The sequence below is a fragment of the Indicator indicator genome, chromosome 4 (assembly GCF_027791375.1).
Source record: "Indicator indicator isolate 239-I01 chromosome 4, UM_Iind_1.1, whole genome shotgun sequence".
Taxonomy (NCBI): Eukaryota; Metazoa; Chordata; class Aves; order Piciformes; family Indicatoridae; genus Indicator; species Indicator indicator.
In genome coordinates, this window is record NC_072013.1 from 37820310 (window position 1) to 37842615 (window position 22306).

A 22306-nucleotide genomic window follows, 5' to 3' on the forward strand; every position below is an offset into this window, starting at 1 on the left:
AACACTAAAGGAAACACTAAATGAAAAACTAAAGGAAACACTAAAGGAAAAAACAAAGGAAACACTAAAGGAAACACTAAAGGAAACACTAAAGGAAATACTAAAGGAGACACTAAATGAAACACTAAATGAAACACTAAAGGAAACACTAAATGAAAAACTAAAGGAAACACTAAAGGAAACACTAAAGGAAAAAACAAAGGAAACACTAAAGGAAACACTAAAGGAAACACTAAATGAAAAACTAAAGGAAACACTAAATGAAAAACCAAAGGAAACACTAAAGGAAACACTAAAGGAAAAACCAAAGGAAACACTAAAGGAAACACTAAATGAAAAACTAAAGGAAACACTAAAGGAAACACTAAAGGAAAAACCAAAGGAAACACTAAAGGAAACACTAAATGAAAAACTAAAGGAAACACTAAAGGAAAAACCAAAGGAAACACTAAAGGAAACACTAAAGGAAACACTAAATGAAAAACTAAAGGAAACACTAAAGGAAAAACCAAAGGAAACACTAAAGGAAACACTAAAGGAAAAACCAAAGGAAACACTAAAGGAAAAACTAAAGGAAAAACCAAAGGAAACACTAAAGGAAAAAGTAAAGGAAATACTAAAGGAAACACTAAAGGAAAAACTAAAGGAAATACTACTACTAAGAACATGAACAATAACAATAATAAAGGAAAAAGGAGCAGCAATTCTTCCAAAAGCCTTCAGTCAGAGAGCAAACTGTCTGGACCTGCACTCCAGGTATTTCTTTTTTTTTTAAGCATCTAAGTAGCTGAACAGTGAATAGTCACTGAACCTGGAGAATCTTGCAGTTGTGTTTTGGGGTATCTGAGTAGCTGAACTGAACCTGGAGAATCTTGCAGTTGTGTTTTGGGGTATCTGAGTAGCTGAACTGAACCTGGAGAATCTTGCAGTTATTGGTTGTTAATATCTAAGTAGCTGAACTGAACCTGGAGAATCTTTCAGTTACGGGTTTTTAGTATCCAAGTAGCTGAGCCTGGATAATCCTTCAGTTATTGGCTTTTAGTACCTAAGTAGCTGAACTGAACCTGGAGAACCTTTCCAATTAGGGCCTTGGTATGTTTTGAAATCTAAAATTTGGCTACAGGTCCACTGTAGTCTGAAACGTGCTATGTTGCATTTACCAAGGACATCCATAGCTGTTATGCCTTGAGACAGGTAATAAGCCAAGGCTTTCTCCTTTCTAGTTTTTAGAGATTTTTCATCATGGTTTCTATTTTTTAAAACAAGTTCACCTTTCTGAGGAGTCTCCCTGACTGGTTTCCCACTATCCCATGCATCAGGCAGTAATACCCAGCCTGACATGCAACAGAAACAAGCAACAAGTGTGTACTCACCCACTTGCCCATGTTGGGATAGTCATGCTCTGGATCAAAAAGGTGTTGGTGCAGCTGGTACTCCCTGCTGAACTCTGCCGTGTCTGGGGTGTTCTCCAGACACCCATCATCAGCTGCAAAAGCAGGTTAGAAAGGACTGAGTGCTGATTAGACTTGAAAAGCACAATGTCATCATAGAATGGCTTAGCTTGGAAGGGACCTCACAGATCATCTACTCCAACCTCCCCATCATGGATGATTTTGCAGACAGTGTCACATCAAGAATAGCCTTTTAAAAACTGGCTTTTTTAGCAAAATTAGTCATCTGTAGATTAAACAAAGACTCAGCAGCTTGAGGCTGGAGTATTTCTTTGGGTAGTGTACTGGGAGTGTTGATCTGCACCTGGGGAGGGAGGCTCTGAAGAGGGACTTGGGTGGATTGGATCCATGGTCAACATTAACAGGAGGAGCTTCAACCAGGCCAAGTGCCAGGTCCTGCACTTGGGACATAACAACCCCAAGCAGTGCTGAAGGCTTGGGGCAGTGTGGCTGGAAAGCTGCTGGCAGAAAAGGACCTGGGGGTGCTGATGGCCAAGCAGCTGAAGAGGAGCCAGCAGTGTGCCCAGGTGGCCAAGAAAGCCAAAGGCATCCTGGCTGGGATCAGCAATGCTGTGTCCAGCAGGAGCAGGGAGGGGGTTGTCCCCTGGGACTCAGCTCTGGGGAGGTCACACCTGGAGTGTTGTGTCCAGTTTGGGGCACCTCAGTCCAAGAGAGATGTGGAGGTGCTGGAGCCAGGGCAGAGGAGGGCAAGGAAGCTGGGAAGGGCCTGGAGAAGAAATCTGATGAAGAGCAACTGAAGGAGCTGGGGATGGGTAGTGTGAAACAGAGGAGGCTGAGGGGAGACCTCATTGCTCTCTGCAACTACCTGAAAGGAGGTTGTGGAGAGGCTGCTGCTGGTCTCTTCTCACAGGTCATTAGTGATGGAACAAGAAGGAATGGCCTCAAGCTGTGACTGGGGAGGTTTAGACTGGACAGTAGGAAGAATTTTTCCCCTCAAGAGTGGTCAGAGATTGGAATGTGCTGCCCAGGGAGGTGGTGGAGTCCCCAAGCCTGGCTGTGTTTCCAGGTGGTTTGGCTGTGGTGCTTGGGGCTCTGGTTTAGGGGTGAGCCTTGTAGAGTAGGGTTGTGGGTTGGACTTGGTGATCCTGAGGGTCTCTTCCAACCTGAATGTTTCTGTGATTTCTGTATGCCCCTAGAGCTCCCTCTGCTTTAGCAGCACAGAGAGCTTGCAGTCCAAGTTCCTCTGATATACCCAAGGGGATCCAACCTGCCACATGGGGCATGGCACAGGGCATCCAAGCAGCTACAGCTGCCAGAAGAGCAGCACTGCAGAGGGCACACCTGTGGAGCTCCCTTTCTGTCCTTGTGTGACCATCATGTAAAAGAATCTGCAGATGGATGCAGATGTGGCAAACAGTAAAGACTTGACTTAAAAACTCTTTGATGCAATGACCTGAGGAGGTTATTCTAAATGCAACAAATCCTGCTTTCTCCTTTTTTTTCCCTTTAGAATAAGGAGCAAAAAAGTTGCTAATAGGAAATGAGTAAGCAGAGTGGCACTGAAGTTAACTGCCAGCACTCACCAATTGTTTCAGTCCCAGCAGGGAGAGGATCATCTCAAGAGAGAAGCAGGTGACCACAGCAATGTGGTAGCTCTTCTCAAGGCCTCTGTGTCTTTGGGTGGAAAACAATAATATCAGCTAGACATATGTGTGCCCTCTGTCGCTACTAATCCAACAGGCTTCCAGCTCAAGTGCTTCAGGCTCTGCTCTTCCTGCTGTGGAATGTGTGGGAGACACTGCAGACAGTGACTGGAAAAATTGTTTTCCATTAAGCAAATCCACAGACCTGCTTGAGGAAGGCCTCCAGTAATTTGTATGCACAATACAGTCACCACTTGAAGGTCCATTTAAGGCTCTGAAGAACATTTTACTCTAATCCTAGCCGATAGCATCTTCCCTCACAGCCTACCAAGGACAGAGCCATTTATCCCAGCAGCCTGCACTTCCCTGTCTTCAGACCTGACTCTTGTTAGCTTCACCTAACAACTTTGATTTCACCTAAGAAAGAAAAATGGAAGGGATTTCCAAAGGCATTCCCCTGCATGCCAAGTTTTTAATTTATTGATCTAATCAGTACCAGAAGTCCAAGGGGCAAGCACAGAAGAAAGTCTGTGTGTGCTTGTGTGTGAGCACACCAAACCCTATCATTGCAGCTTGTCAGACAACAGCTGTAGGGAACAGGCTGGGGAAGGGAGCCACAGCCAGCTGCATGAGGTACAACAAGGCCAAGTGAAAGGTCCTGAAGCTGGGTCAGGCCAATCCCAGGCACAAATCCAGGCTGGGTGCAGAGTGGCTCTGGAGAAAGAGACTTTGGGAGTGTTGGTTGCTGAGCAGCTCCCCAGGAGCCAGCAGTGCCCTCATGCAGCCCAGCAGGCAGCTGTGTGCTGGGCAGCAGGCAGAGAGTGTGGGCAGCAGGGCAGGAGAGGGGATTCTGCCCCTTGGCTCTGCTCTGCTCAGACCTCACCTCCAATCCTGCCTCCAGCTCTGGTGTCCCCAGCATGAGAAGGACACAGAGCTGCTGGTGAGAGTCCAGAGGAGGCCACAAAGATGATCCCAGGGCTGGAGCAGCTCTGCTGTGAGGACAGGCTGAGGGAGCTGGGGGTGCTCAGCCTGGAGAAGAGAAGACTCCAGGGGGACCTCAGAGCTGCCTGCCAATAGCTGAAGGGATCCTGCAGGAAGGCTGCAGAGGGACTTCTCATCAGGGTGTCCAGAGACAGGACAGGGGAGAATGGTTTGAAGCTGAGGCAGAGCAGGGTTAGAGTGGAGCTGAGGAAGAAGTTCTTCAGTAGGAGGGTGCTGAGACTCTGGCACAGGCTGCCCAGGGAGGCTGTGGCTGCCTCCTGCCTGGGGGTGTTGAAGGCCAGGCTGGATGAGGCCTTGAGCAGCTGAGTCTAGCTGAGAGGTGTCCCTGGGCATGGTGGGGAGGTTGGAGCAGATGAGCTCTCAGGTCCCTTCCAACCTGAGCCATGTTTGTGATTGTCTGAAAATGGAAGATTAGATATTATTGCAGTAGAGATGCAGCCATCAGCAGCAAACTGGCTGTAACAGAAAGCACTCAGGCAGGACCTTCTGAAACGTTGTTGCATTTTTCAATCTGTTTGCAGAACTTTTCGTGACAAATTTTTTTCCCCAATCAATTCTAAGCTAAATTAGAACATTTTAAAATAAGAATACAGGCAACTGATTTGCATTATCCAAACAGCATAAGAGAAGACTAAACAGAAAAGATTTTTGAAAGGATCTTTTAGCTCACAAATAAAAAATGAGAGACAGAGAGGGCTCCTTCCCAGTCCCAGCTCCAACTCCTGCTTTCAGCACTGGAAACCATCCCTTGGCTCACATAAGAGGAAAGAGATCAATTGCCTTAGGGCATGGCTGTATCATGCACATGCAGAGCTGCTTCAGAGAGCCTTCAGCATGGCTTGGTGCAGGCATGGCTGCAAGCTGAGGGCTGCTCTTGCACTCCAAGGTTGCTCCTCTGCCAGAGGCAGAGCCAGAGGCGGGCAGCATGCAACGTGCCAGGCTATGGCCATGGAGCCTTCCTCTTCTTGGCACAGATGCCCCCTCAGTGAGCTGTAAAGCCATGTGGCCTGGGGCCAAGCTATCTTAAATATTGACTCATGGTCTGAGCTGGAGATGAGGGCAGACAGTTTCATTCCTCTTGGCATAATGAAAGTCTCCAAAACAAGGGTAAACCTCAGCTTTGCCAGCCTAAAAATGAACTCAAGAGCAAAACTCTATCATAAATCTCACAATCTTCTACCCCTGGGTCAAGATGACTTCTTTCACCTGACCTTCTCTAGCAGCACAGAAGGTGCCTATGTTAAAAAAAATAATAATTAAAATTCTCATCTAAACCACCTGCTAAACAGCTTTGCTGCTGTGGGAGATTATGCAAGAGGACAGCCACTGCTGTCCTTAAGGATATTTATCACATGGGAAAAAGGAAAGAAATGCTCTACAAAGCCTTTTTGGGTTTGATTTTTTAATTGAGAGAGTGTATTTCACTATAAACTTAAACCCAGCAACCAACCAACAGGTTTTGGAATTGATTCAATCCTCTTTCCAACCCGAGGGAAAGACACACTGCTACTTCAGCTATTATTCAGATAGATGACTGCAGCAGTCAGCTTCTCCAGGTTTAGTTTCAATTAGAAATACTCAGTTTGCTTCTTTTTTGCCTTGCCAGATCAAAGACAGCTACAAAATTATGAAGAGAGGCTGAGGGAGCTGAGGGCTCTGTAGCTTGGAGAGGAGGAGCCTGAGAGGTGACCTCATTGCTGTTGATAAAGATGTGCAGGGGGAGTGCCCAGAGGCTGGAGCCAGGCTCTGCTGGGTGATGCCCAATGCCAGCACAAGGGGCAGTGGTGGAAGATGAGGCATAGGAAGTTCCATGGAAACAGGAGGAAGAATTATTTCCCTGTGAGGGTGACAGAGCCCTGGCACAGGCTGCCCAGGGGGTTGTGGAGTCTCCCTCTCTGGAGATATTCAAAACCTGATTGGATGTGTTCCTGTGTGACCTGCTCTAGGTGACCCTGCTCTGGCAGGGAGGTTGCACTGGATGATCTCTGGAGGTCCCTTCCAGCCCCTGGCATTCTGTGATTCTTTGCAGCATTTGGTCATGGTAAGCTGCTTAAATGGTCCATCCCTGGGATATTGTAAGTGAAGATGGAGATGTTAAGGTTGTGTCAGCATCTTCTGAAGTTAAAACCTGAGGAGGCTGTCAGGGAGTGATAGGACTGGGGAGAATGGATCCAAACTAGAGGAAGGCAGATTAAGATTAGACTACAGGAAGAATTTCTTCCCCATAAGGGTGGTGAGAGACTGGCACAGGTTGCCCAGGGAGGTGGTGGAAGCCTCATCCCTGGAGGTTTTTGCAGCCAGGCTGGATGTGGCTGTGAGCAACCTGCTGTAGTGTGAGGTGTCCCTGCCCATGGCAGGGGGGTTGGAACTGGATGAGCCTTGAGGTCCCTTCCAACCCTGACAAGTCTGTGATTCTGTGCTGACCAAGTGTCACAGTGCCCACTACAGCTCTGGGAACTGGCAGAGGCAGAGGGAAGGCTGCAGCACACTTACCTGTTTTTCCAAGAGGGCAGGGATTTGGAGGGTCAGGATATCCCTGATCTTCACTGAAATCCTTTGGCACATTGTCTCCTGTCAGCTCAGCCACGATGTTTGGGATGTTGCCATAAGGACCCAAGTGCTGGAGCCCCTCGTGTGCACCACCTAGCAAAGGCAAATTTAAACACAAGAGTCAGAGCTTCAGCTGCCTCAAGTAATCCAGCCTTAGACTGGAAATAGATACATACACATATATGTAATTGTTATAGAGACAGATCCAAGTTTAGATTTCAAATGTCTCTTTTAGAAATAGAGCCCTGAGACCTACAGCAGATAAAGTTAGATAATGAGAAATTAAACCAGGAAACAAAATTAGCCACTTCCCACAAAAAAAATCATCTTATGTTAAGTTATAGGTAAGATAATGCAAATAAAGAGAAACATGAGATGGTAATGGAGCTTCACACATCTACTGCACAATCATCTTCAGGCACTGTTCATTGCAGCAAACAGAAGATGTGGGGAGACAGCATCATGGCAAGAAGACAAAGGTAGTGCTGTGCTGCCATCCAACCAGAGCTGGACAGGCTGAGAGCTGGGCAGAGGGCATCCTCATGAAGTTCAGTCAGGACAAGTGCAGAGTCCTGCACCTGGGCAGCAATCACAGCAGGACCAGGACAGGTTGGGGCTCATCCTGCTGGAGAGCAGCTCCATGGAGAAAGACCTTGGAGTGCTGGTGGGCAGCAAGTTCTACATGGGACAGCAAAGTGCCCTTGTGGCCAAGAGAGCCAATGGGATTCTGGGGGGCATCAAGAAGAGTGTGGCCAGCAGGGCCGGGGAGGTTCTGCTCCCCCTCTGCTCTGCACTGCTGAGACCACAGCTGCAATCCTGTGTCCAGTTTGGGGCTCCCCAGTTCAAGAGAGACAGAGACCTGCTGGAGAGAGTCCAAGGGAGAGCCAGGAGGATGCTTAGGGGACTTGAGCATCTCCCCTGTGAAGAGAGCCTGAGAGCCCTGGGGCTGTTTAGTCTGGAGAAGAGAAGGCTGAGAGGGGATCTGATCAATGTCTATCAATATCTAAGGGGGCCAGGCTCTTTTGAGTGGTGCACAGTAATAAGCCAAGGAACAACAGAGACAAACTTGAACATAGAAGGTTTCAGCTCAACAGGAGGAGAAACTTCCTTACAATGAGGGTGCCAGAGCCCTGGAGCAGGCTGCCCAGAGAGGTTGTGGAGTCTCCTTCTCTGGAGACTTTCCAAACCCACCTGGCTGCATTCCTGTGCAGGCTCCCCTGGGGGATGCTGCTCTGGCAGGGGGGTGGACTGGATGATCTCTGGAGATCCCTTCTAACCCCTAACATTCTGTGATTCTGTGAAGTGGTTAAGAGTTGATGTTGCTGCTGAGACTCCTTGTGCCTGCACAGGTACACAGTAGTCATTATGGCACAAAACATTATGGCACTGAGGGAATTTCATTCAGCCTAACCTTGCTCTCCCCTCAGCTTCAAACCATTCCCCCTTGGCCTGTCTCTGGACACCCTGATGAGAAGTCCCTCTGCAGCCTTCCTGCAGGATCCCTTCAGCTATTGGCAGGCAGCTCTGAGGTCCCCCTGGAGTCTTCTCTTCTCCAGGCTGAACACCCCCAGCACCCTCAGCCTGTCCTCACAGCAGAGCTGCTCCAGCCCTTGGATCACCTTCCTGGCCCACCTCTGGACACTAAGAACTTTATTACACATTGACAGTCTACAGTCAACACCAAGATGATGCTTGTAAGAACTGCACAGATCCACAATAAAGCTATGGTGATGAGGTTTAAGGAAAACCCTAAGCAAATTCTAACAGAGCTTTGTCCCAATGCCACTGAAACCAACAGCTCAGACAGAGTATAAAATATTTCTTCTGTGCTGAGCTCTCTCCAGAAAGACTGCTTGCATTTATGTACTTAAAAGCATCAGATTCTGGTTGTGCTGTGAGCTCCAGCCCCACCTAATCAATAGGTGTTGGAACATCCTGTTCCCCATGGCACCACCCATCAGATAGGAGCAGATCTGCCCTTGCCTGTCGTGCAGACCTCTTGGCACCAAAGCTCCATCCATAAAGAAAACAGAAATACTCAGCAGGCTCCAGTGTGCTATATACACATGGAACTTCCAACTGCCTGCCAAGAATTTCCTTGCCTGAGTACAAACCAACCTTTTCATATTGATAGAAAGGTTTGTTTCCTGCCCAAGATCATTTCAGGGTTTTTTTTCCTTTCTTTCCCAAAGAGCTAGAAACAAGAGCACCTGCTCTGGTGCCATCATTTAGCATACTTGAGTGATTTAATAGTGTTAGTAAAGCTCATTCCTTACCAACTCTGACAAACAGTGCTCCCAGGAGAGACAGCAGCAATAAAAATGAAATGCTATGAGAGCAGCAAAGAGGAGAGGGGTTGTGTACAGTCACTGACAAGCTGCATTGCTTTGGGGGTTGTAGAGTTACTGATTTGAGGGCTGGGTGAGGGTCAAGAGGGAGGGGACAGGCTCTGCTCAGCTGCACCCTGGGATAGGACAAAGAGCAATGGAGAGAAACTGCAGCACAGGAGGTTGCACCTCAACATGAGGAGGAACTTCTTCACAGTGAGGGTGCCAGAGCACTGGAACAGGCTGCCCAGAGAGGTTGTGGAGTCTCCTTCTCTGGAGCCTTTCCAGCCCCATCTGGATGTGTTCCTGTGTGACCTTTGCTGGATTCTCTGGTCCTGTTCTGGCAGGGGGGTTGGGACTCAATGATCTCTGGAGGTCCCTTCTAACCCTCAACATCCTCTCACCCTGTGAACACACAGATTAGGATTAAATACACAGCAGCTACCAAGTCAAAATAACTGTGACACAGACATGCAAAAATAGCACAAGATGGGTCTCCTGGAGCTTGAAGCAGAGACTGACAGACATGACTACTAATTATTGAGTAACAATACAAGTTAGTTCCCAGGGAAAGCAGGAGACAAAGCATTGTTCAGTTGTTTGAAACTGGACTGGCAAAAGATACAGAAAAGTTGCACAAAGAACACCCTTGGAGTGACAAAAGGATGGGCTGGATAAATCCACCTGGAGTGCTGCATCCAGCTCTGGAGCCCTCAACACAGGAAGGACATGGACCTGATGGAGCAGCTCCAGAGAAGGCCATGAAGATGATCAGGGGGTTGGAGCAGCTCTGCTACAAGGACAGGCTGAGGGAGCTGGGGGTGTGCAGCCTGGAGAAGAGAAGGCTCCAGGCAGACCTAAGAGCAGCCTGCCAGGACCTGAAGGGGCTACAAGAAGGCTGCAGAGGGACTGATCCCAAAGGCCTGCAGGGACAGGACCAGGGACAATGGTTTGAAACGAGAGCAGAGCAGATTGAGATTGGATGTGAGGAACAAGTTCTGCACCAGGAGGCTGCTGGAACACTGGGACTGTTTTTCCTTCCAGTGTGACAGCTTTCCATACTCTCCTGCACTTTCCTCCCAGGTCACCTTGCCATGTCTACCTTTGCTGTGTTGTCACATGCAAAAGAGATGCCTCACCCCTAAGCAAAGGCAAGTTTGGCACAATGCTTTCTGGTGCTATGGTATCTTAAGATGGGGCACCATCCAAAAACTTCCTTCTTCCTTTCACAGAATCATAGAATGGTTGGAAGGAATCTCTGAGGGCCATCCAGTCCAAGCCCCCTGCAGTCAGCAGGGACATCCTCCACTACATCAGGTTGCCCAGAGCCCCATCCCACTGGATCTTGAATGTTTGCAGGGACAGGGCTTCTCTCTGGGTTGTTCCAGTGTTTCAGCTCTCTCATCTTAAACAAATTCTTTCCTTTACTACTGCAAGACTCTCCTGATGAATTCAAACTGGCAAATCCTGAATGCAAAACACTGCATTTTCATTTCCCTTGCCCTTTCTACCACCTCCAATAGCTTTACAGACCCAATGCCATTCCTCCTTCCATGCATCTTCTGCTATCTTCATCCTGAGAGTCCTGTCCTGGCTGCTGAGATTGATTTAAGATCAGGACACGAGAGGCACTGCAAAAAGCACTGAATTATCACATTCTCTCTATTCCACAGAAGCTACTGAATAAAAGACTAAGGAAGGAGAAAGAGCACAGGAGAAACCAAGAATGGAAAAATGCAAACCCAGCCAACTTCCTTAACCATGCCAGAGCTTGCCTCAGGAAACCCAAGGAACTGCAGCTATACATCCTGGAGCATCCCAGATTCCAGAGCCAGCATGCCTTCTGCTTAATGGCACAGCTTCTTCAGACCAGAAAGATTCATTTCTTTCTTTTTTCCCCTCTCTCTGCAGAGGGGCAGACTCCTTTCAGTTATGTTCCCTAAAGCCTCAAGCACACACATCACAATTCCTGACCCTTGCTTTCAACGGAGCACCCCCAGGTTTCACCCCACGTTTTAATTACAAACAGCACAAAGATTTCAGCTACAAAAATGCTTTTATTGTGACATGGTTAGGGCCAGAGCAATGCCCATACCTCCCCACAATACATTTTTTTTTATTGATTAGTTTTTTCTAACACTAGCTTATATGCCATCATTATTATTATTCATTATCCCAGTTGCACACACCATCAAACCAAGCCAACAGCTCACTTGCTGACAGAGCACCAAAGCAAGCCTGATGCCTGCCTTGCTTCCACAGCCCTCTAATGGACTCTGTTAATCAGTCCTTCAGTCTCAGCAGAAGGCTTTTTTGCACTTCACTGGGTGGCTCAGCTCATCCCTCTGACACACAGAGTGCAACCTGCAGCCCCTTCTGCCACACTACCTTCCAGCCACTGTGCAGCACAGCTCCAACAGACAGCTGACACTCACCACTGCTCCAGCATCACCTTGCTAGTCATAGAATCACAGAATTGTCAGGGCTGGAAGGGACCTCAAGGCTCAGCCAGTTCCAACCCCCCTGCCATGTGCAGGGACACCTCACACTACAGCAGGTTGCTCACAGCCACATCCAGCCTGGCTGCAAAAACCTCCAGGGATGAGGCTTCCACCACCTCCCTGGGCAACCTCTGCCAGTCTCTCACCACCCTTATGGGGAAGAATTTCTTCTTAACATCCAATCTGAATCTACCCATTTCTGTGGTCAACTGTGCAGCACACAGCACCACAGAACAAAACAGACAGAAGTCAGCACACAAAGGATGGGACAGCGTTTCAGAACTGGGCTAGAGCTGCTCTCCTATGAGGACAGACTGAGAGAGTCAGGAATTGTTCAGCTTGGAGAAGAGAAGGCTCTGAGGAGACCTTCTTGTGGCCTTCCAGTATCTGAAGGGAGCTATAAGAAAGATGGGGAGGGACTTTATAGGGTGTCAGGGAGTGACAGGAGTGGGGGGGATGGAGCAAAACTAGAAGTGGGGAGATTCAGATTGGATGTTAGGAAGAAATTCTTCCCCATGAGGGTGGTGAGAGACTGGCACAGGTTGCCCAGGGAGGTGGTGGAAGCCTCACCCCTGGAGGTTTTTGCAGCCAGGCTGGATGTGGCTGTGAGCAACCTGCTGTAGTGTGAGGTGTCCCTGCCCATGGCAGGGGGTTGGAACTTGGATGATCCTTGAGGTCCCTTCCAGCCCTGACAATTCTGCGATTCTATAATAAACATAAATGAGCCAACAGAAGACTGCAGCACTTTATTAGGAGGAAGTTCTTTACTATGAATGTGGTGGAACACTGGACCAGGTTGCCCAGGGAGGTGGTTGAGGCTCCTTCCCCAGAGGTATTCAAGGTAAGGCTGGACAAGGCCCTGGGCAGCCTAATCTAGTAGGGGATGTCCCTGCTGACTGCAGAGGGGAGGTCTGACTGGCTGAGCTTTGGAGGTCCCTTCTGGCCTGGACCATTCTATGATTCCAACCCAGCTTCTTCCTCCATCCTGTTCAGCAGCTGAGCACATTCCTCTTGTCATTCAGCCCTGCAAGCAGCTGTGAGGCACTGCTGTAAGCATGCAGCATGGGAAGTGCAGAGAGGGCAGCTCTGGACCGTGCCAGAGATCCTATCTCCTGCCCAGGACACCACAACCAGAAAAAGCAGGAACCTCTCCTTTGGCTGCACTGCTAGGATTCTACAAACTGCTTTTCAGGAATAAAAAACCACAACCACCAAATCAAATCAAACAAACACACACCACACAAGAGGCTTTCTCTTGTCCTGAACTCTATGGGAGGCCATGGGAATGCAAAGAGAGATCTGCAGAAGGGAATCAGGACTTCAGATTTTCCAGGATGAACTCCAGGGGGCTGTAAACTGCCCAGGCTGAGCTACTGGTGCCCTCCTGTGTTTAACTGAGTTTACTGTTCTCCTACCAGTGCTGCTAGTCCTGAAATTCACACTACACACAGATTTATTCTCCCACCCCACCCCCCAACACCCTTAAATATGGGCAAAATCATAGAAGCAGGCAAAGAAAGGAAAAAAAAATCAAAACCCAAACAGGTGGTCTCTTACTTGAGAAATTCAGGCAGAAAATACAAGTTCAGTGCTTTTGAAAAGCTGAAAGCATTGTTCTTTTGCCCTCTATTAACATAGATACAGTCCCTGCCTTGCCTATGGGACACTGGAATACAGCCCAGGGATGCTTCTGCAGAGTTTCAGTGAGAATAACCTACCCAGGGACTCTAGAAACACAGCTTCTCATCACAAATTTCCTCCTGCCATAGATACTGCTAAATGACTCCAATGCAGCTGTCAGGAAATGACCAAGAAGAGCAAATATCAGTAGAGAAACTGAAGGACTTAATAAAGGTTTACTCCTTTTGGAAACTGGGGGCTAGCCATCAAGTGGTCAGCAAAGCTCTGCTATGAGGACAGGCTGAGGGAGCTGGGGGTGTTCAGCCTGGAGAAGAGAAGGCTCTGGGGGGACCTCAGAGCTGCCTTCCAGTACCTGAAGGGATCCTGCAGGAAGGCTGCAGAGGGACTTCTCATCAGGGTGTCTAGAGACAGGACAAGGGGGAATGGTTTGAAGCTGAGGCAGAGCAGGGTTAGAGTGGAGCTGAGGAAGAAGTTCTTCAGTAGGAGGGTGCTGAGACTCTGGCACAGGCTGCCCAGGGAGGCTGTGGCTGCCTCCTGCCTGGGGGTGTTGAAGGCCAGGCTGGATGAGGCCTTGAGCAGCTGAGTCTAGCTGAGAGGTGTCCCTGGGCATGGTGGGGAGGTTGGAGCAGATGAGCTCTGAGGTCCCTTCCAAGCTGAGCCATTCTGGGATTCAGGTGTCTATGTTACACAGCAAGATTGTGCTCCACTTACAGTCAAAGCTGTCCTAAGCTTTATTTTTTGTTGTTTTTTTCTATTTTAGGAGGAAGGAAAGACCACATCTAGCTCCTTGCAACACATCCACCCTCTCATTTTCAGCATTTTAAAGTCAAAAATATGATGATTAACACTGGAAAAAATGTAGGTATAGCTGAGATGGAAAATGGGCATAATTAGGCCAATCTGCTTAGGAACTCACAGCAATGGCATTTTTGTTACATATTAAAAAAAAAAAAATATTAAGATCTTATTCAGCTGGAAAAGGTCCTGATGGTAATCACTCCAATTTGCAAACATTTCAGTGTAATCAGGCTGCTCGTGTAAACTCTGGCAGCCTAAAGTTTGGTTCCAAATTCCAAAGCTCTAGAAAAATTAATTCTTCCTGCCAGCACCTCATCTGCAAGTGTATACACAGAAGGGTGGAATGCTGCCCTTCTGAACACCAGTGGTACCTTCTGGAACCCTGCCTCAGCCTGAGCCCAGCAGCACTGGTTGGCAGCTGAAGGTGATGCCATCTGCAGCCATCCACACTACCTGCAGCTCTGCACTGATGGGGAAAGTTCTGACAAAAACAGTCTGCTAAGCAAAGCAATTTTCTGTTGGAACACACTACAGTCACTAAGCTCTAATTGATAAAGTTTTCTCTTGTTTTTTTTCTCTTTATGGTGAGGTGCAATATCTGGAGAAAATGAGAAACAGATGCACTCCAAAGCAGTCAGGGCAGTGATGATTGGGTTGAGAGCAGCTCTGGAGAAAGAGACTTGGGGGTGTTGGTTGCTGAGCAGCTCCCCAGGAGCCAGCAGTGCCCTCATGCAGCCCAGCAGGCAGCTGTGTGCTGGGCTGCAGCCAGAGGAGTGTGGGCAGCAGGGCAGGAGAGGGGATTCTGCCCCTTGACTCTGCTCTGCTCAGACCTCACCTCCAATCCTGCCTCCAGTTCTGCTGTCCCCAGCAGGAGAAGGACACAGAGCTGCTGGAGAGAGTCCAGAGGAGGCCACAAAGATGATCCCAGGGCTGGAGCAGCTCTGCTGTGAGGACAGGCTGAGGGAGCTGGGGGTGTGCAACCTGGAGAAGAGAAGACTCCAGGGGGACCTCAGAGCTGCCTGCCAATAGCTGAAGGGATCCTGCAGGAAGGCTGCAGAGGGACTTCTCATCAGGGTGTCTAGAGACAGGCCAAGGGGGAATGGTTTGAAGCTGAGGCAGAGCAGGGTTAGAGTGGAGCTGAGGAAGAAGTTCTTCAGCAGGAGGGTGGTGAGACTCTGGCACAAGGCTGCCCAGGGAGGCTGTGGCTGCCTCCTGCCTGGGGGTGTTGAAGGCCAGGCTGGATGAGGCCTTGAGCAGCTGAGTCTAGCTGAGAGGTGTCCCTGGGCATGGTGGGGTGGTTGGAGCAGAGGAGCTCTGAGGTCCCTTCCAGCCTGAGCCCTTCTCTGGCTCTATGACAGCACAGAATGAACCAGGCTGTGAATGGTTTACATTGCTCAGTGCAACCTACAATCTGAGACACAGCTGGAAGTCAACACTTACTGGCAGCTCAGAATTTCCCAGTAACAAGGAGCTTTACATCCAGTTCTACTCTGCAGTACTTTGCCACAAAAATTCCCAATGGAAATGGTGCCTCAGGAGGGTAGTTTAGGAGTGAACCTCCTTTGCAGAATGCTCTTTAGGATGAGAGCCCTATTTTGCTGTGACACATCCCAATTATTGCTAAACTTCTTTCTTCCCTTTCCCCTTAGCTTTCCCTTCTGTCACCCTGGAGGTGTGTTTCTAAGCACTTGCACACAGAGTTACTACCCAGTGTAACTGTGTTGTGGGAAGCCCACAGGCTAATGAATCCTTCAGAAGCTGAACCCTTGCACTGAGGTACTCTCCAAACCCCTGCAGTTGTTCTTTTTACAGCTCAGCCATAAATTACTTACTGTTCACATGGACAGCCCTGGGAACATCACTGACAAGGCCTCTCTCAATCCTCCACACTGCTTCTGCCAGTCAACATCTGTGCTACAGGCACAGGGGGGTTTGCTTTAACATCACAACCAGGAGCCTGTTCCTTGCCCTGCTCTGTTCACCTCCTTGCACACTGGCCAAGAAACATAGAATCAAGAATCATAGAATCAAGAAGGCTGGAAGAGACCTCAAAGATCATCCAGTCCAACCTGTCACCCTAAACCTCATGCCTATCTAAACCATGGCACCAAGTGCCACGTCCAATCCCCTCTTGAACACCTCCAGGGATGGTGACTCCCCCACCTCCCTGGGCAGCACATTCCAATGGCCAACCACACTCTCTGTGAAGAACTTTCTCCTCACCTCCAGCCTAAACCTCCCCTGGCACAGCTTGAGACTGTGTCCTCTTGTTCTGGTGCTGGTTGCCTGGGAGAAGAGACCAAACCCCTCCTGGCTACAACCTCCCTTCAGGTAGTTGTAGACAGCAATGAGGTCTCCCCTGAGCCTCCTCTTCTCCAGGCTAAACACCCCCAGCTCCCTCAGCCTCTCCTCATAGGGCTTGTGCTCAAGGCCTCTCCCCAGCCTCGTTGCCCTTCTCTGGACATGCTCCAGCAATTCAACATCTTTCCTAAACTGAGGGGCCCAGAACTGGACACAGGACTCAAGGTGTGGCCTAACCAGTGCTGTGTACAGGGGTACAGTGACCTCCCTGCTCCTGCTGGCCACACTATGCCTGATGCAGGCCAGGATGCCATTGGCTCTCTTGGCCACCTGGGCACACTGCTGGCTCATGTTCAGCTGCTGTCACCCAGTACCCCCAGGTCCCTTTCTGCCTGGCTGCTCTCAGCCACTCTGACCTCAGCCTGTAGCTCTGCATGGGGTTGTTGTGGCCAAAGTGGAGCACCTGGCACTTGGACTTGTTGAATGCCATCCTGTTGGACTCTGCCCATCTGTCCAGCCTGTCAAGGTCCCTCTGCAGAGCCCTTCTACCTTCTAACAGATCAACACCTGCTCCCAGCTTGGTGTCATCTGCAAATTTACTGATGATGGACTCTATCCCCTCATCCAGATCATCAATAAAGATATTGAACAGGATGGGGCCCAGGCTGGAGTAGACCTCTGAGATCAGCAAGTGCAGCCTATGACCACCACCACATGGACTAGACCACAGAATCAGATTTGTCAGGGCTGGAAGGGACTTCAAGGATCATCCAATTCTAATCCCCCTGCCATGGGCAGGGACACCTCACAGGATGGGGCCCAGCACTGATCCCTGGGGAACACCACTAGTGACATCTGGGATGCAAGCAAGCTGTTAAGATCTCACCACCAGCAGAAACATTCTCCCAGAACATCCTGCAGGACTGTTTAGCAGAGCAGAGATTGGAGCTTCCTCCTCTGAAGAAGTTCTGTTTCTACACCACAGGATAGTATTTTATACAGTATGTAAGATGCAAGCTCCTCACAAACAAACAAAAACCAGTTCAGAGGTCACAACATTGGTACTACACTGAGCAGTACACTTCAATATCATGTCAGGGACTCCAAATCTGAGTCCTTGTCTCAAATGCCTCCTCAAATTCCTTGCCAGACCTGGAGAGGCTGCAGAGCTGGGCTGAGGAGAATCTCATCAGGTTCAACAAGGCAAAATGTAAGGCCCTGCACCTAGGTCAGGGCAATCCTAGATATCAATCCAGGCTGGAGGATGATGAGATGGAGAACAGCCCTGCAGAAAAGGACTTAGGGGTGCTTGTGGATGGGAAGCTGGACATGAGCAGACAGTATGAGCTTATAGCCTGGGCTGCATCCAAAGCAGCATGGCCAGAGGTGGAGAGAGGGGATCCTGCCCCTCTGCTCTGCTCTGGGAAGACCTCACCTGCAGTGCTGCATCCAGCTCTGGAGCCCTCAGCACAGGAAGGACCTGATGGAGCCCAAACCTGAGCTCTGAGCATTCATCACAGCAATACAGAGCTGGGGGGCTACTTGTGGGCACAGGGGGAGCAGCCTTTGTGTCCTCTCCTCCCCCTGCAGAGGGACCCCTGCCCGCAGCCCTGCCTGCCCCAGCACTGAAGGTCTCCACGAATCAGGTTTCTCTCTGTATCTCACACAATGCTGCAAGCCTTTGCTCTCTTCTGCTCTGCAAACGTTTCTGAAGACCTCCCTCAGAGGTGGGCACTTCAGCTCACATTTGTTTCATGTGAAATGTGTGACACAGTCATGCAACTCTTGGGGCTGAATTTAGCACACCTGCTGTTTTGAGGTACTGGAGAGCAGACACTTCTAAGAACACACAGCTTGCTTTTTTTTTTTTCCCAATGCAAAGCCTGTACACTAAAAACCCTCTGCTGCTCCCAAAAAATCAATACATGAAGGAAAAGATGGATGATGATTTTAAACACAGATCAGCCAGCAACACAGTGAAGAAACCCAGCTCAGGGCATTCTCCACCTATATGCAAAGCAGTAATTCCCACCAAAGGATGCTAATAAATTCTTCATAAAGCAGGAATGAGCTACCTTCAATGCTCTGTGGACCAACCAGATTCATGGCCTGGTGTGCTGGATATTCCACCCGGGGTCTAGCAATGCCCAACTGCTCCATAACCCCATGGAGGAGCCTCTGAATGTCTGCTTCAGAAACCCTGTCAGGGGTCCTAGGGCTGTGGCTAAAGGCTGAGGCCAATCCACAGGCCAGCAGAAATACCACGTTGCAAAGCAAAGGAGTCGGCATCCTGGTAGCTTTCCTTTCAGCCTGTGGAAAAAGAGAATGATTTGATCATCAAGGAGAGTGGAAATACTGCTGCAGCAGCTGCATAGCATTAAATGTCACATGCCAGTGGGAACAAATGGGTCCCTTAAGTCTGTTCAGTCTAGAGAAGAGGATCACAGAATGGTAGGGGTTGGAAGGGACCTCCAGAGATCACTGAGTCCAACCCCCTGCCAGAGCAGGACCAGAGAATCCAGCACAGCTCACACAGGAACACATCCAGATGAGTCATGAAAGTCTTCAGAGAAGAAGACTCCACAACCTCTGTGGGCAGCCTGTTCCAGTGCTCTGTCACCCTCACAGTCAAGAAGTTCCTCCTCATGTTGAGGTGGAACCTTCTGTGCTGCAGTTTCTCTCCATTGCCTCTTGTCCTATCCCAGGGTGCAACTGAGCAGAGCCTGTCCCCTCCCCAGGGCTCTCAGCCTCTCCTCCCCAGGCAGTGCTCCAGTCCCTTCAGCATCCCTGCAGCCCTCTCTTGGACTCTCTCCAGCAGATCCCTGTCCCTCCTGAACTGGGCAGCCCAGAACTGGATGCAATATTCCAGGTGAGGTCTCAGCAGGGCAGAGGACAGGGGGAGGAGAACCTCCCTGGATCTGCAGGACACTCACAGAGAAAGCTCTGCAGAGATCCCACAGCAGCCTTCAGCACCTGAAGTGAGCCTACAGGACATCTGGGAAGGGACTATTTATCAGGGCCTGTGTTGACAGGACAAGGGGCAATGGTTTGAAACTAGAGCAGGGTAGATTTACATTGGACCTTCAGAAGAAGCTCTTTACTGTGAGGGTGGTGAAACCCTGGCACAGGTTTCCCAGAGAAGTCATGGACATCTCAACCCTGGAAGTGTTCAAGGCCAGACTGGATGAGGCTCTGAGCAGTCTGGTCTAGTAGGAGATGTTCCTGCCCACAGCAGGAGGGTTGGAACTGGATGACCTTTAAGGTCCCTTCAACTCCAGCCATTCTCTTGTTCTAAGAGACATCCTACATGCATGCAGGGAATAATTTCTGATCTTACTGCTTCGCATCACAGTTTGCTACCACAGCTCCACAGGGCTCTGAGCACCCTGATCTAGTGGAGGATGTCCCTGCTGACGACAGAGGGATGGACTGGATGACCCTGGGAGGTCCCTTCCAACCCAAACCCATTCTAGCGGCAGCTGTGATGTGGAAGGGAGGAAACAGAGTGGATAGGTTCTTCCCTTCTAAAACAAAACCATTAAGCAGCAAACTGCAGAAACCAATTTGCTGATTTGCATTTGCACATAATCTTCATCAACCACCACTGCACCCAACAAGGATTCGCTGTTTCATTTCAACTGAAGACGTTTCCCCTCCCCCTGCTACATTTGGCAGCTATCTGCTAAAGCTCTGGGCTAACAGCAGGGAATTCTTCATCCAGGAACTATGTTTTGCAAGCTCTATTCCTGCACTGCCTGGAAAACAAATGGCTAGGAGCTGCTGAACAGCCCAGCCTGTATTTCATTTGTACCTTAGGGCCCCCCTCTTCCATATGGATCACTTACCCCATCCCATGCACAGGCTTCATTCCCTTGATTCGCTTTTCATAAAACCACAGAACTGTCAGGGTTGAAAGGGACCTCAAGGCTCATCCAGTTCCAACCCCCTGCCATGGGCAGGGACATCTCACACTACAGCAGGTTGCTCACAGCCACATCCAGCCTGGCTGCAAAAACCTCCAGGGATGAGGCTTCCACCACCTCCCTGGGCAACCTGTGCCAGTTTGCTGAATGGCTGCACAATGGTGTTTAATGATGCAAAACAAAAGAAAAATGCCCAAAGAACCCAAACCCAGCAGGACTTCACTGTCCTTGGGAGGCTAATTTTCAATCAAAATGCTCATCTCTTAAAGTTGCTTTCCCCCTCACACCAGAGAACAATTACAATACACCATCTCCAGTCCTGGAGCTGTTTAGTCTGGAGAAGGCTGAGAGGTGATCTGATCAATGTCTATCAATAGCTGAGGGATGAGGGTGAAGAGGGAGGGGACAGGCTCTGCTCAGTTGTGTCATGGGATAGGACAAGGGGCAATGGATGGAAACTGCAGCACAGGAGGTTCCACCTCAACATGAGGAGGAACTTCTTGACTGGGAGGGTCCCAGAGCACTGGAACAGGCTGCCCAGAGAGGTTGTGGAGTCTCCTTCTCTGGAGCTTTTCCAGCCCCATCTGGATGTGTTCCTGTGTGACCTTTGCTGGATTCTCTGCTCCTGCTCTGGCAGAGGGTTGGGACTCGATCTCTGGAGGTCCTTTCCAACCCCTAACATCCTCTGATCTTCGAATAAGCTAAAACCTCTCAGCACTCCACCCCAAGACACACACAGCTGCCTGACCACTCCACACCAGGTGTTCAGAGATGATGCTGGGGCTGTTCAGTCTGGAGAAGAGAAGGCTCTGAGACCTTCTTGTGGCCTTCCAGGATCTGAAGGGGATTACAAGAAAGCTGGGGAGGGACTTTATAGGGTGTTAGGGAGTGACAGGACTGGGGGGAATGGAGCAAAACTAGAAATAGGTAGATTCAGATTGGATGTTAAGAAGAAATTCTTCCCCCTGAGGGTGGTGAGAGACTGGAAGAGGTTGCCCAGGAAGGTGGTGGAAACCTCATCCCTGGAGGTTCTTGCAGCCAGGCTGGATGTGGCTGTAAGCAGCCTGCTGTAGTGTGAGGTGTCCCTGCCCATGGCAGGGGGGTTGGAACTGGATGAGCCTTGAGGTCCCTTCCAGCCCTGACAATTCTGTGATTCTATGCTCCGCATCTCCAACCACCCCACGCAACGCACCTGACAACGGCTCGGAACCAAAATGGCTGCAAGCTCCCGAGCCGCAAACCTTCCCCGCACGCCTGTGCGCGGCTCAGCCTCCCGCCAGCGCCCACCCCGCACGCCGAGCCTGGCGCCCCGCGTCTGCTGCGCACCGCCCTGCACCTCCGCGCTGAGCCCGCCGACAGCAGGATCCTAATCCCGCTCTCTTCTTCCGGACCCGCTCAGGTCCCGCCGCGCCCGGTGGGATCCCACCAGTCCTGCTCGGACCGTGACGCCGGCCCCGCTCGGATCGCAGCGCTGGGCCCGCTCGGACCGTGGCGCCGGCCCCCCGGTCCCCGGCAGCACCGCACTCACCTCCCGCTGCCGGCGCTGCTCTGCGGGTGCGGCGCCTCCCCGGCCGCGCATCCTCCGTGCGCAGCCACGGCCCCTTCGCCCCCCTTCGCCCTCCCCGCTTCCTCGCAGGTAGCTGCTGTTATCTCCTCTTTCTTGCTGCAAGGATTTAACCGGGTCAGAAGCTGACACAATGCTTGGTGGAGATGTCCAAGATCACAGAATCGGAGAATGATGGAGGCTGGAAAAGACCCCCGAGATCATCGAGTCCAGGCTATGACCTGATAGCACCACAGCAGCTAAACCATGCCTGCTTATCTCCCTGTTCAGCTAAACACAACCTTTGAAAAAATAAACTGAGGATTATTGATGGATGAACGGTGACAGAAATACAGTTTTGTGTGTTCCCCGGGGCTGTCTCTGCCTTCCCGCAGCAGTTTGTCTCCCTGGAATGATACAACCAACAGGAAATGCCTAACTGCAGGTTTAGGAGATAGAATCACAGAATTGTCAGGGTTGGGAGGGACCTCAAGCATCATCCAGTTTCAGCCCCCCTGCCATGGGCAGGGACACCTCACACTACAGCAGGTTGCTCACAGCCACATCTAGCCTGGCTGCAAAAACCTCCAGGGATGAGGCTTCCACCACCTCCCTGGGCAACCTGTTCTAACCTGACAACCATCACTCCCTAAGCAGGTTCAGGT

General features: G+C 50.0%; 1 protein-coding gene across 1 annotated transcript in view; it reads right to left on the bottom strand.

The window, feature by feature from the left end:
• Positions 1-18464, bottom strand: part of SCG5 (secretogranin V) — a 31764-nt gene extending 13300 nt beyond the window's left edge. The window contains exons 1-3 of the mRNA XM_054400203.1: positions 18251-18464; positions 6551-6700; positions 1374-1486 (exon numbers count right to left, since the gene is read on the bottom strand). Coding sequence (XP_054256178.1) covers positions 1374-1486; positions 6551-6700; positions 18251-18464 — 477 coding nt within the window. The remainder of the gene's footprint in view (positions 1-1373; positions 1487-6550; positions 6701-18250) is intronic.
• Between the last annotated feature and the right edge of the window lie 3842 nt (positions 18465-22306).